This window comes from Poromitra crassiceps (assembly GCF_964638095.1).
Source record: "Poromitra crassiceps genome assembly, chromosome: 1".
Taxonomy (NCBI): Eukaryota; Metazoa; Chordata; class Actinopteri; order Beryciformes; family Melamphaidae; genus Poromitra; species Poromitra crassiceps.
The window spans coordinates 14,231,529-14,242,961 of NC_139623.1; the positions used below are offsets into that span (position 1 = coordinate 14,231,529).

An 11,433-nucleotide genomic window follows, 5' to 3' on the forward strand; every position below is an offset into this window, starting at 1 on the left:
AGTGGCGGGCGGCCATACTGTTCTGTTCATATCTCTGTGGAAAACATTATTTTAGAAGCCAAAATCATTGTCAACAAACCGGCCAACAGATATCAAAGCTGATGGACTTTATGGAAAGAGCGTAACTCAAACTGGTTAAAAGTTACTATCGCGGCATTTTGAGCCTTGTGAGCAATTAGTTAGCAAACGTAGCGGCTAACGGCTAATAGCTAGCTACCGGCAGAGGGTATTTACTGTAAATATTGTATTTGTCTATTACTATGATACGTCACTCGTCACAACATGTCTGATGTCATCACCCGTACACACACACACACGCACACGCACACGCACACGCACACACACACACACACACACAGGCCCACTGATTACTATGTCATCAGTGGTTTATGACATCACTGATGATGTCATAATTGATGTCACTTGAGCAATTGTACATTGTGACATCACTAATGATGTCATCAGTGACATCAGCATCTCATCAATGATGTCATAAACCACTGTGACATCATCGGTGATGTATGTTATAAACCACTGATGACATCAGTCCCAATGATGACATCATCAGTGATGTCATAAACCACTGATGACATCATCAGTGATGTCATAAACCACTGTGACATCTTCAGTGATGTCATAGACCACTGATGACATCATCAGTGATGTCATCATAAACCACTGATGACATCAGTCCCACTGATGCAGTGATGTCATACATAGGCTTTGTGACATCACTGATGATGTCATCAGTGACACAAACACACATGAGAGATACTGAGGGAGAGTGGAGAGGGGGAGAGAGAGAGGAGAAGAGGGGGATAGAGACTGAGAGAGAGAGGATGATATTGCATGTGTGCCAATAGGGCAGGCGAGGCTACGCAGCAGACGAGCTACTCGGCCACAGGGCGATGTGATGTCACTTGAGCAATTGTGCATTGTGACATCACTGATGATGTCATAGGCATTGCGACATCATCAGTGGTCTCTAAGAGCAGCTGTGATGTCATCAGTGATGCAAAGTTGTGACATCATCAGTGAGCAATTGTGATGTCGTCAGTGATGTGAAGTTGTGACATCATCAGTGATGTCATAAGAGCAGGTGAGCCCCCACAGCTATTGACCAAAAACCATCTTATGACATGACTGATGAAGTCATAAGCCGCTTTCACACCGGCCTTGAAAGCCGCAAAATGCACGGAAAATAGGATCCGCGCCTCCGATGTGAAAGTTGTGAACGCGGGTTGGTGGGTAATTGTTGTACGCCTTTCGTTCCGCCAGTGGACCTAGTCACAGCGCCGGGTTACCCGGCAACCCGCCTCCACTTGAAAGCGTAGGAGCGGCAAGCCCGGAACGGTGCGAATGGTCAGCTCATTCATAAAAAAATTACAGGGGAAATCACCTCATGCAGCAAGAAGAAAGGCATGAGTGAAAGTAAAAAAAAGTAGCCTATACAATCATGACTGCAGGGGCGCCAGGAGGAATGCTCCGTGCCTGTAAGTAGGTTAGGCTTTATGCTCAAACGATGTTGACATTAGTAGGTAAATTTAACGGATATAATTATACGCTTCAGATGACTATAGCTGTCTGTGGCGAGTTGGTCTGAGGATATTCCCTCTGGAAACCAGCTCCAGAACTGCAATCTGTCTAGCTAGCCAGTTGTGCATTCCCTTACAAAAACTACTAACGTTATAGTAGTCATGTGCATTTATAGCCTACAGTATACTATTCCCCCGACGGACGTTATGCAGACTGCAGCTGTTTGATATGCAGGCGTCGTCTTTCAGAACGGACGCTAATTAGGCTACTTCATGGGAATAATTTGCTTTACAAAAAACTGGAACCAAAAGATAAGAATTAAGGCCTAAACATGGTCGTCCGTCAGAGCCTCGCCCCGCCCTCCCCGTGTGACGGCGGGTGGAGCGCCGTCCTACGGGGAGGGGCCGCCGTCGGCTGACGGGGGCTGCTCGAAAATGTGACTTCACGGCGACGATACGTGCGTGACGACAGCTGCAGGAGAGTTGTGATTGGCCGTTGCCCTGGCTCTTCGTCGTAAAGTCGCCTTTCAAAGCATGATGTTAGATTATAACAACTAGTTGTGTGGCTTAGCCTTCCCAAATGTTGAGGGTCGTTTTTTAGAATTTAATACATAGAATTGGGAACGTTACATTCAATTTAATTCAGACTGCCTGGCACACAATCTCCGCCATTTTCACACGGAGCTTCCGCGGGGGGGGGGGGAGCGGGGGCGTAGTGGCGTCCGAGTATGTGGGGCTCGCTGGCGCCGCCAGACGGCGAGACGGCTCCAATTCGAGGCGGACGGACGACCATGTTTAGGCCTTTAGCCTTGTACCTAATGGGCTACATGATGGTGCATCTGTGATCCATAAAGTCGATCAGATGAATATTGAAAGCCTTGTTACCATGCTGCATGTGGACAACACTTTCGTGTTTTATCACTTTGATCCTTAACGACTGCAGCTGCACGTCATTTTATCAGTTTGATCCTTAACGACCGCAGCTGCACCTCGTTGGCTGGCATACATCGGCGATGTTTGGTTGTTGAATGAATTCGTTCATCATACAGTAGCCTACACTAACCTATGAAAATATTAATTGGGCTAGGAGGAGCTGGGTGGAAATGCCTCCGCTCGCCTTTCAATCCGGGAGCGGTGGCTGTCACCTGAAAGCACACCCCAGGACGGGAATATGGCGGTGCTGCTTGGCTGTGTGTGAAAGCAATTTCTGTGGCGAGGCTGCCGGCTTTGCGGGCCTTCTGAACTGCAATTTTGCGCGATATGTGTGTGAAAGCGGCTATAGACACTGATGATGCATAGGCATTGTTGGCACTCGAGCAATTGTGGTTCTTGGTTACACACTCGAGCAATTGTGACATCACTGATGATGTCATAGAAATTGTGACATCATTGTGATGTCATCAGTGAGTGATGCGGATAGAGCAGGCGAGGCCACGGGGCGACGAGCTGCGGGCGAGGCCGTGCAGCAGCCGAGCTGCGTATGTGAGCTGCAGGGCGGGCGAGCCTAGGAATCGAGCGCACATAGCGGCATGCCTAGTATCTTAAAAGTGACAAAATAAACTGGAGGGGGGCATGCTCAACCCAATTTTTTTTTAAATTTAGATCATATCCCTGGGTATTCAGTGCACCTGTTTAACCATGTATGCCAATTCACAAAAATAAAATTCCTTTAGTTTTTCCACACTTTTTCACATCAAAAGTTCATTTTTCAGGATTTCATTCATAACTGTAATCTACACTATGCTGACATCATGAAGAACAATCAAATTTCTACCCCATTTCAACCAATCATATCACAACATGACATTTGGAGGCAGAACACCCCATACAAGCGCCAGGATTGGCCAATGCCAACTCCAGTCCCCAGAACAGTCAAATCAAATCATCCACATGCTATGTCCCGCTTCACGACCCTGTTCCAGTCAAAGCAATGTTTATTTTCACTTGGTTACTTCATCACAGATGCTGAGATGTCACTTCAGCTCATCTGTAAACACTTGATAGATATGTTTGGTTGTAGAATTGAATAGTTGGCTATTATTTCTGTTTTTTTTTCTGGTTGATAATTATTAGCCCTAGAATGTTTGTCTCTCTCTCACCTTCCCACATCATCACTCAATACTTCAGCTTTCAGTGTCTGAAAATGCAGAATACACTGAACACAAGCATATGGCTATAGATTGGCCTTCGAGTGCCAAAGCCTCAGTTTTTCTCACCTCTCCTCTCCCCTCCTCATCTCTCTCTCCCCTCCTCATCTCGCTCTCTCTCCCCTCCTCATCTCTCTCTCCCCTCCTCAACTCTCTCTCTCTCCCCTCCTCATCTCTCTCTCTCCCCTCCTCAACTCTCTCTCTCCCCTCCTCAACTCTCTCTCCTCCTCATCTCTCTCTCTCCCCTCCTCAACTCTCTCTCTCCCCTCCTCATCTCTCTCTCTCCCCTCCTCATCTCTCTCTCCCCTCCTCAACTCTCTCTCCTCCTCATCTCTCTCTCTCCCCTCCTCAACTCTCTCTCCCCTCCTCATCTCTCTCTCTCCCCTCCTCATCTCTCTCTCTCCCCTCCTCAACTCTCTCTCTCCCCTCCTCATCTCTCTCTGTCTCACCTCTCTCTCCCCTCCTCATCTCTCTCTGTCTCACCTCTCTCTCCCCTCCTCATCTCTCTCTCTCCCCTCCTCAACTCTCTCTCTCCCCTCCTCATCTCTCTCTGTCTCACCTCTCTCTCCCCTCCTCATCTCTCTCTCTCCCCTCCTCATCTCTCTCTCTCCCCTCCTCAACTCTCTCTCCCCTCCTCAACTCTCTCTCTCCCCTCCTCATCTCTCTCTGTCTCACCTCTCTCTCCCCTCCTCATCTCTCTCTGTCTCACCTCTCTCTCCCCTCCTCATCTCTCTCTCTCCCCTCCTCATCTCTCTCTATCTCACCTCTCTCTCCCCTCCTCACCTCTCTCTCTCCCCTCCTCACCTCTCTCTCTCCCCTCCTCATCTCTTTCCCTCTCTCTATATGTATTTTCTCCTCATCCTGCTCAAGGTCCTAAAACCCAAGCTTTGTACAACCTACATGTCAGAGTTGGAGAGTTGGCCCAGCTCAAACAGAGCAAACACAGGTTCAACGCCTTCCTCCTCGGCCTGCTCAAGTAAGTCTTGTCTCTTATTCCTCCCTGGCTGTTACTGGCAGCAAGGAAAGTGTTATAGTTTAAAAATGTGATTTCATCGGTTTATTTGCGCTCATATTCTCATGTATCTACACTACACACATTCACTTTGTATCCTCAGTAGTCCTCTTCTCCCCTGGCTAATTGTCTTTCTCTGTCTTTCAGTACCAAGCTTCTTGATTTTTGGCTGTCTCACCTTCAGTCTTCCGGTGGTAAGTTCCTGCCACTTCCACCATGATTCATCATGTTCATGTCATGGTTATGAACGTGCTTGTAAATAAGAGTGATCTGTCTCTGTCAGATGTGCTGGAGACGTACTACCGCCCCTCCTCCTTCATGCGTCTGTCATGGACCACCTGCCAGCCTCTGTTTGAGGAGCTGCTCCTCCTGCTGCAGCCTCTCAGCCTGCTGACCTTTAACCTCGACCTGCTCTTCCAGCACCACCATTTAGAGCCAGCCAGTCCCGGCCCAGAGATCCCCAGTCCCCCCAGTCAGGATGCAGGATTCAGGCTCTCACCCAGCGAGTCCCTCTCCAAGGCCCGGGGTAGCAGCTACCTCGAGAGCCTATCAGAAGTGGACTTTAGAAGCCCAGACCCTGAGGCGGCCAATGGTAATCCAGGCTCCTCCCCCTCAGCCAATCAGATGAACGGAGGGTCAGGAGAATCATCGAATAGCAATGTGAAGACCCCAGTTGGCCTCGGGCAGACAAGTCCTCAGTTGTTGTGGGTACAGGAGAAGGGAATCAGAGAGTTGCCTCCCCCTAGTGTTGAGGAGGACAGCCTTGCTCAGCAGGCAGGACAGGTACTCACTTTTCCGTGCCTCTGTAGTGGTTGTTATAGTCATGTATGCGAGTCTGTTGCTGCAGTGCGCTAACTCACTTTTGATGATATAGGTGATCCAGCAGGGATGGGGGGCTATGGTGCGCTGGGGAGGCCGGCTGAGCCAGAACCTGGCCGAACTGAACCAGAAAAAGGAGGGGATGAAGAGGGACCATTCGGAGCTCCAGGTCCAGGCAGGGACCGACTTCCCTCGGGTCAACAGCAGTGCCCCAGTCCCCTGGGGTCTGGGCCGGCTCTTTGGAGCCTCTAAAAGCCCCATCAGCCCGTCAGGTCACATACCACCAACCAGGTTAGCTGATGCAAAGTTGATTTATGCACACTCTGTTGCAGTGGGTTCATCTTGACGCCAGATAGAAGATAGAAAACCACTGCTCTGTTAAGTTAAATCCAATCTACACCAGATGTGTTATGGCTGCGTAAAACTGTAAAACTGCCGGATCAGACTCTTGCCCATGTTAATAGATGGGCAATACATGCGGTACGGAAAAATTACGCACCTGTTCTATTTTTGTCGGATGCCACATGTCTGACAGATTACATGAGTGTGGGTCTGTTCGCAGCCGTACCGGAGCCGTACCACATCTGTTCCGGAGCTGGTGGACAATAGCCCTTAGCCTGGTAAACCATCCTGAGCACATGAACTCACATTCTGTTGCGTTCTTTCTTTTCTTTTCTTTTCTTTTCTATTTTTATTTATACAGGGGGAGTCTCACTGACAGCAATGCTCTCTTTTTCAGGAGCGCTCTGTTCACATTCACACCTGGAAGCTGACCAGTACAACCACAGTCTGATCTGCTGGCCACTGATCAGCTTCACTGGAGCGGTCTGACCTCCCGCCCGCCCCCAGCGATTTCCAGAAATTATAAAGTCCCCGGGCCAATCAGGGCCCTGCCTCGTAGTTGACAACGTAACCAGCCAATTAGGGATGCCGCTGGCCAAAACAGTATGGCGGCTCCCGAAGCAACGAGCGGTAACGCTAACGTTATTAAACGTAGCCATAAGTGCATTTATTGCAGAACTAGACTCAATAACAACAATTAAACAAGAACAAGAGTATGCGTCAGTGCAGTTTCTTGCTGAACATGTTTCTGAGTGGATCTCAATTGGATTTGGCGACACTGATTGGCTGAAGGAGTTGTCTGTCAGGGAAAGTACTCCCACCCACTGAAGTCGATGTGGATGGCTATGAGTCCAGACCAGTGCTGACCAATTTGGGGGCCGCGCTCTGTTTGTTTTGGCCCGCCACGGATTTGGGGAAAAAAAGAAGAAGTTATTAACGTTAATTTTGTGCAGCTGGTATTCTCTCTCCCCGACTCTATCACACGGGTGTGAGGCATTGCTGTCTGAGGATTGATCGCTCCTGATTGGTTGGCTGAATCACCTGGTTGGGGGGTGAGCTCTGATATTTGATCCCTCCCCAGTCACTGGCTTTACACCAGCTCAGCAAGATGGACAGATCATCATCACGGCAGTGGCACACTGACAAAAGAAAGTTTAGGACGGAGTGGCAAGACGAGTATTTTTTAAATTCAACAGCGGTTTGTCTCATTTGCAGACAGAGAGTGGCTGTTTTGAAAGAGTACAATATACGTCGCCACTACGAAACTGATTTTCAAAGTACCTTGAGGATTTTTCAAGTTGTGAATTAAGTCAAATTTCTCTCTTGATTACAAAGGTGGAAAATACAACTGTTTTTAACTGTGTGTTTACTGATTAAATGTTTAAGCTCCCCACAAATGCAGATGTTTTTTTAAATATATATAACCAATTGCAAATTATTACAATTACCAAACAGATAAAAAGTAGATTATTATATTGAAATGTTATTTTAGATTTAGAATGTTAATTTTCTATAAAACACAATACATTTTAATGTAATTCCACAACGTTTATTTTTGGCCCTCGGCCCTCCACCCAGATTGAGTTTTGGCCCTTCATGGGAAAGAATTTGGGCACCCCTGGTCCAGACTGATACATGTACGTTTAGCAAAACAGAATGTGAGATCACGTTATCAGGATGCTTTTTACCAGGCTACTGCTCTGTCGCTTGAAAGTTAACTGATTCATCTGTGTGTGTGTCTCTCTCTCTCTCTCTCTCTCTCTCTCTCTCTCTCTCTCCCTCTCCCTCTTTTCTCTCTCTCTCTCTCTCTCTCCCTCTCCCTCTTTTCTCTCTCTCTCTCTCTCTCTCTCTCTCTCTCTCACTCTATCTGTCTGTCTTTCCCTCTCTTTTGCTCTGTCTCTCTGCAGGCGTCCGTCTCAGTGGCTGGCGCCTGGGGTCACAGCGCTGACCCGCATGGTGAGCAGCAGCTCCACCCCAACACTGAGGAGGGCAGCAGAGCCGCAGGGAGAGAGTGAGCCAGAGATGGAGAGAGACAGACAGGTGGAGATACTGGAGATGAGGGAAGAACCCAGACCACTCAGGTACAACAGACACGGGATGATGGGGATGGTGATATGCAGAGTGCCTTTTGAAATTGGGATGGGGTGGGGACTGTAGATTGGGCTTTGTCTGTCCTGTTTATCGAATGGGATATCTCAGGTGATATCTCACGCCACCAATCTGATTTGGACAAATTCCCCTTGAGGGATGACGCCGTTTGGCACTGTGTTGTGACGTTTAAAAGCATTTCACTACAGTATTTGACCAAATTGGGGCACTATAATGAGTCAACATTTAAAACTTTGAAAGGCCCCAACTCATACACCAGAAGAAATCCAGCTATCCTCACAAATTACACTGATTGGCCTATTGGGGCAACTATAATTAAAGATCAAATTCGTTAACTCCAACATGCTGGTCCAATTTTGATTAAATTTGGGGGGATGGCACATAAAAAAAATACGATTGGCCTGCTGTGGATGCTATAATTTAAGCCAAAATGTAAACATTTTAGAGAGACCATGACTGCTACACCAACAGTTTGATTTTGATTGAACTTGAGAGTTGATTGGTTCAAGGGCTGCCTGTGTCATTGACATGTTTTCTTGTTTGTGGTTGGTGTAAGTGTTTGGTGATGTTGGCTGAAACTCTGCTCTCTCTCCCTAGGTCAGTGCGGACGCTGTGTGACCACACTGGAGCCGGGTCGGAGCTCAGCTTCTGCAAAGGGGAGGAGCTTGTGGTTTTAGGAGGCGTTGACCAAGACTGGATTCGCTGTCGTCAGGGAGACATAGAGGGGCTGGTACCTATTGGCTACACCTCCCTCATCATGTGACTTCGGCATCATAATCGCTGCTCTCAATAAATGAAAAACAACAATAAAAAAATCATTTTAGGCAAATAGTGAGAGGTTATGGTGAGGCGCCACTACTCTGAAAGGGATAGCTCACGGCGGCTTGGTTAGAGTTTGAGTTGAGTACATAGCACCATCTGTTCTGCTTTATCAGCATCAGGAGCAATCTGCAACCCTCTCTCCCTTACGAACATATGGGAATGATTTTTTCACCATCATAATCCATCCAATTTGGTAGCATTAAACTGATGGATTTTAGCAGCAGGAATACCACAGATGGTGTGAAATAATGACTCAAGTCAAATTTATACCATGTCTGAGGGGAAGACCTCATCTTTGATCTATCTTGTAGTGATATATCCCTTTAAAAATGTCCTTCTTTCACCGTCCGCTTTCCTGGTCGGCCGCTGATCTGAAAGTGACCACAGGGGAATGGCGTGAATTTAAGCACTGAATTGCTTTAGCAGATCCAAGTGCTTTCAGATCAGCAGCCGGCTACTGTGAGGAGGTGACAGTCGATAGCCTGGTTGTAGCCACGTTAAATATTTCTAGCTGTCAGCAGTAAGAGTCTTGGCTAGCAGGCTGTCGAGTGGAGAAAGCCATGTTAGAGTACTGGGCCGTAGCTCCTGTTTCGTACTGCGTAGTCATGTAGTGACCTGTAGCTGTGTTCTGTGTTCTATTGACCTTTCACCCCTATTGACCTCTCACCTTTATCGCCTGGTTCCTGTGTGTTCGACATGTTTCGGCTACTATATTTGACTGTATAAATATACATACAAAAAAATAATATATATATATAGGTATATGAATAGAGATTGATATTACCAAGTTAGATAGAAAGATAGATGAACAAGAGAAAGCAGATAGTGAAACATAAACAACAGCTAAACACTGAGGTCATATTGAGGATGTGGATCAGTGCAAATCCATGCATCAAGACTTTTATTTTACTGTTCTTACATTTCCACTCACCAAACATCCAGTGGTCGTTAGACATGCAAACAGTAAGATGTATGTGTTCGTTTAAATATGGAATCCAGTCTCTTCCCTCCTCTGTGCTTTATATATTGCCATTGTCTTGCCATCTATCAAACAAATAGTTAAGATTTAGCCTCATACCTTGAAAACACTGTATGCATTGTACTGCGCTATGAATGCTTTGAATGAATGCCACAAAATATCGTATCTATCCCACTCGTATATAGAGGATACCTACTATCGGACAACAGTCGGACAATGCTATAACTGCTGTAGCAATCCTGTAGCTAAATCTTTCTACTCGTCCAAAACCTCACAGACAGACACAGGCTTAAGTGAAGTAAACACCTCGCACAAGATGCTCAGCTCACGTTCAAGACTATCTGAACTTCAAATCAATACAGTAAGGAAAACCCCTGCTGTATGTAAATGATAATGCTACTGTAACGTCTACAGGTTTGGTGGCTGGTCTTCACCTGTTGTACCTCATCTTTCCTTCTTTATCTTAACCCTGCCATGTTTGGTTATGATCATTGATAGTAATGGTAGTGGTAGTAGAAGTGGTAGTTGTGGAAGTGATATGTTGATTCTCATGATGCTCATTGGTTCGTGTCATATATTTGGGTAGTTATTTGGTAGATTTGGTATTGATGACTATGCATACAGTTATATTTACAACTACAAGCCTTTTGTTCATCATGAAGTCATGGTTTTAATTTAATGTACTCATGCAAGTTCACACTTTTGAAGGAACAGGAGGCTTAAAATACAATAGCCTGCCGTTTACTGGTCAGGAACTGGTCAGGAACGATTGACATCTAATTGGGCAGGAACGCTTCATGCTATCGATTGGTCAGGGAAGGCTCAGTTACTCGAGGTTGCCTAATGTTATTGTGCCAATGCCATGTAGCATGAGATTATTGTCACTATGGCAACAGTCCAGGGAAAATGATACGAGTAGCATTAAGTTCAATGAGCGCTCATAACTTTTGTTCCTAATGAGTGCAATAAACTTGCAGTCTCGTTGCAGCAATCTAGATAAAGATAACAGATTAAAGTATCAGTTTACACATTATTTTATTGTGTTAATGCTTTTTTGTTGATTTTTTTTTTCAAACTGTGAGATTATAGTGTAAATGCATTTGCTTGAAAGACGTTAATTTATTTGATATAGTATTTATTGGTCTTCAGGTTTCCGAAAGGTATAGCTCTCTATCTGACCCCTCTAGTCTGTCTCTCTCTATCTATCTGGGGTTCTCTGTGTGTGTGTGTGTGTGTGTGTGTGTGTGTGTGTGTGTGTGTGTGTGTGTGTGTGTGTGTGTGTGTGTGTGTGTGTGTGTGTGTGTGTGTGTGTGTGTGTGTGTGTGTGTGCGTGTGTGCGTGTGTGCGTGTGCATCGCAGTGTGTGGCAGTGTATGCAGATACGAGTGTGAGCATCTGAGTTTTCACTTGTCTATCTGTGTGTGTGTGTGCGTATGCACGGCTGCGTGTAGCAGTGGGTTCTGTAACTCTTCTCTCTCTCTGGTGTCATGTAGCCTGCCCTGTAGACAAACCCTGTACCCTGCTTATAGCTCAGTGCCCCTCTAGTGTCAGTCACTGTCCAGCTCCTGCATGTGCTTGTTTGTAAATACACCAAATAAAATGATCAGTATAAACCAAACCTTCTGTTCATCTGTTTGAGTCATATTGTTCCCACCATAGCTGAAGTGAA

At 46.3% G+C, this 11,433-nt stretch overlaps 1 protein-coding gene across 1 annotated transcript in view; it reads left to right on the plus strand.

Annotated features, from left to right (window-relative positions):
- The window catches only part of rusc1 (RUN and SH3 domain containing 1), a 16,877-nt gene extending 5,513 nt beyond the window's left edge, over positions 1 to 11,364 (plus strand). Inside the window, exons 5-10 of the mRNA XM_083635805.1 lie at positions 4,553 to 4,658; positions 4,842 to 4,888; positions 4,978 to 5,477; positions 5,569 to 5,804; positions 7,763 to 7,936; positions 8,562 to 11,364. Of these exons, the coding sequence (XP_083491931.1) occupies positions 4,553 to 4,658; positions 4,842 to 4,888; positions 4,978 to 5,477; positions 5,569 to 5,804; positions 7,763 to 7,936; positions 8,562 to 8,727 (1,229 nt within the window). The 3' untranslated portion in view covers positions 8,728 to 11,364. The remainder of the gene's footprint in view (positions 1 to 4,552; positions 4,659 to 4,841; positions 4,889 to 4,977; positions 5,478 to 5,568; positions 5,805 to 7,762; positions 7,937 to 8,561) is intronic.
- The last annotated feature ends 69 nt before the right edge of the window (positions 11,365 to 11,433 follow it).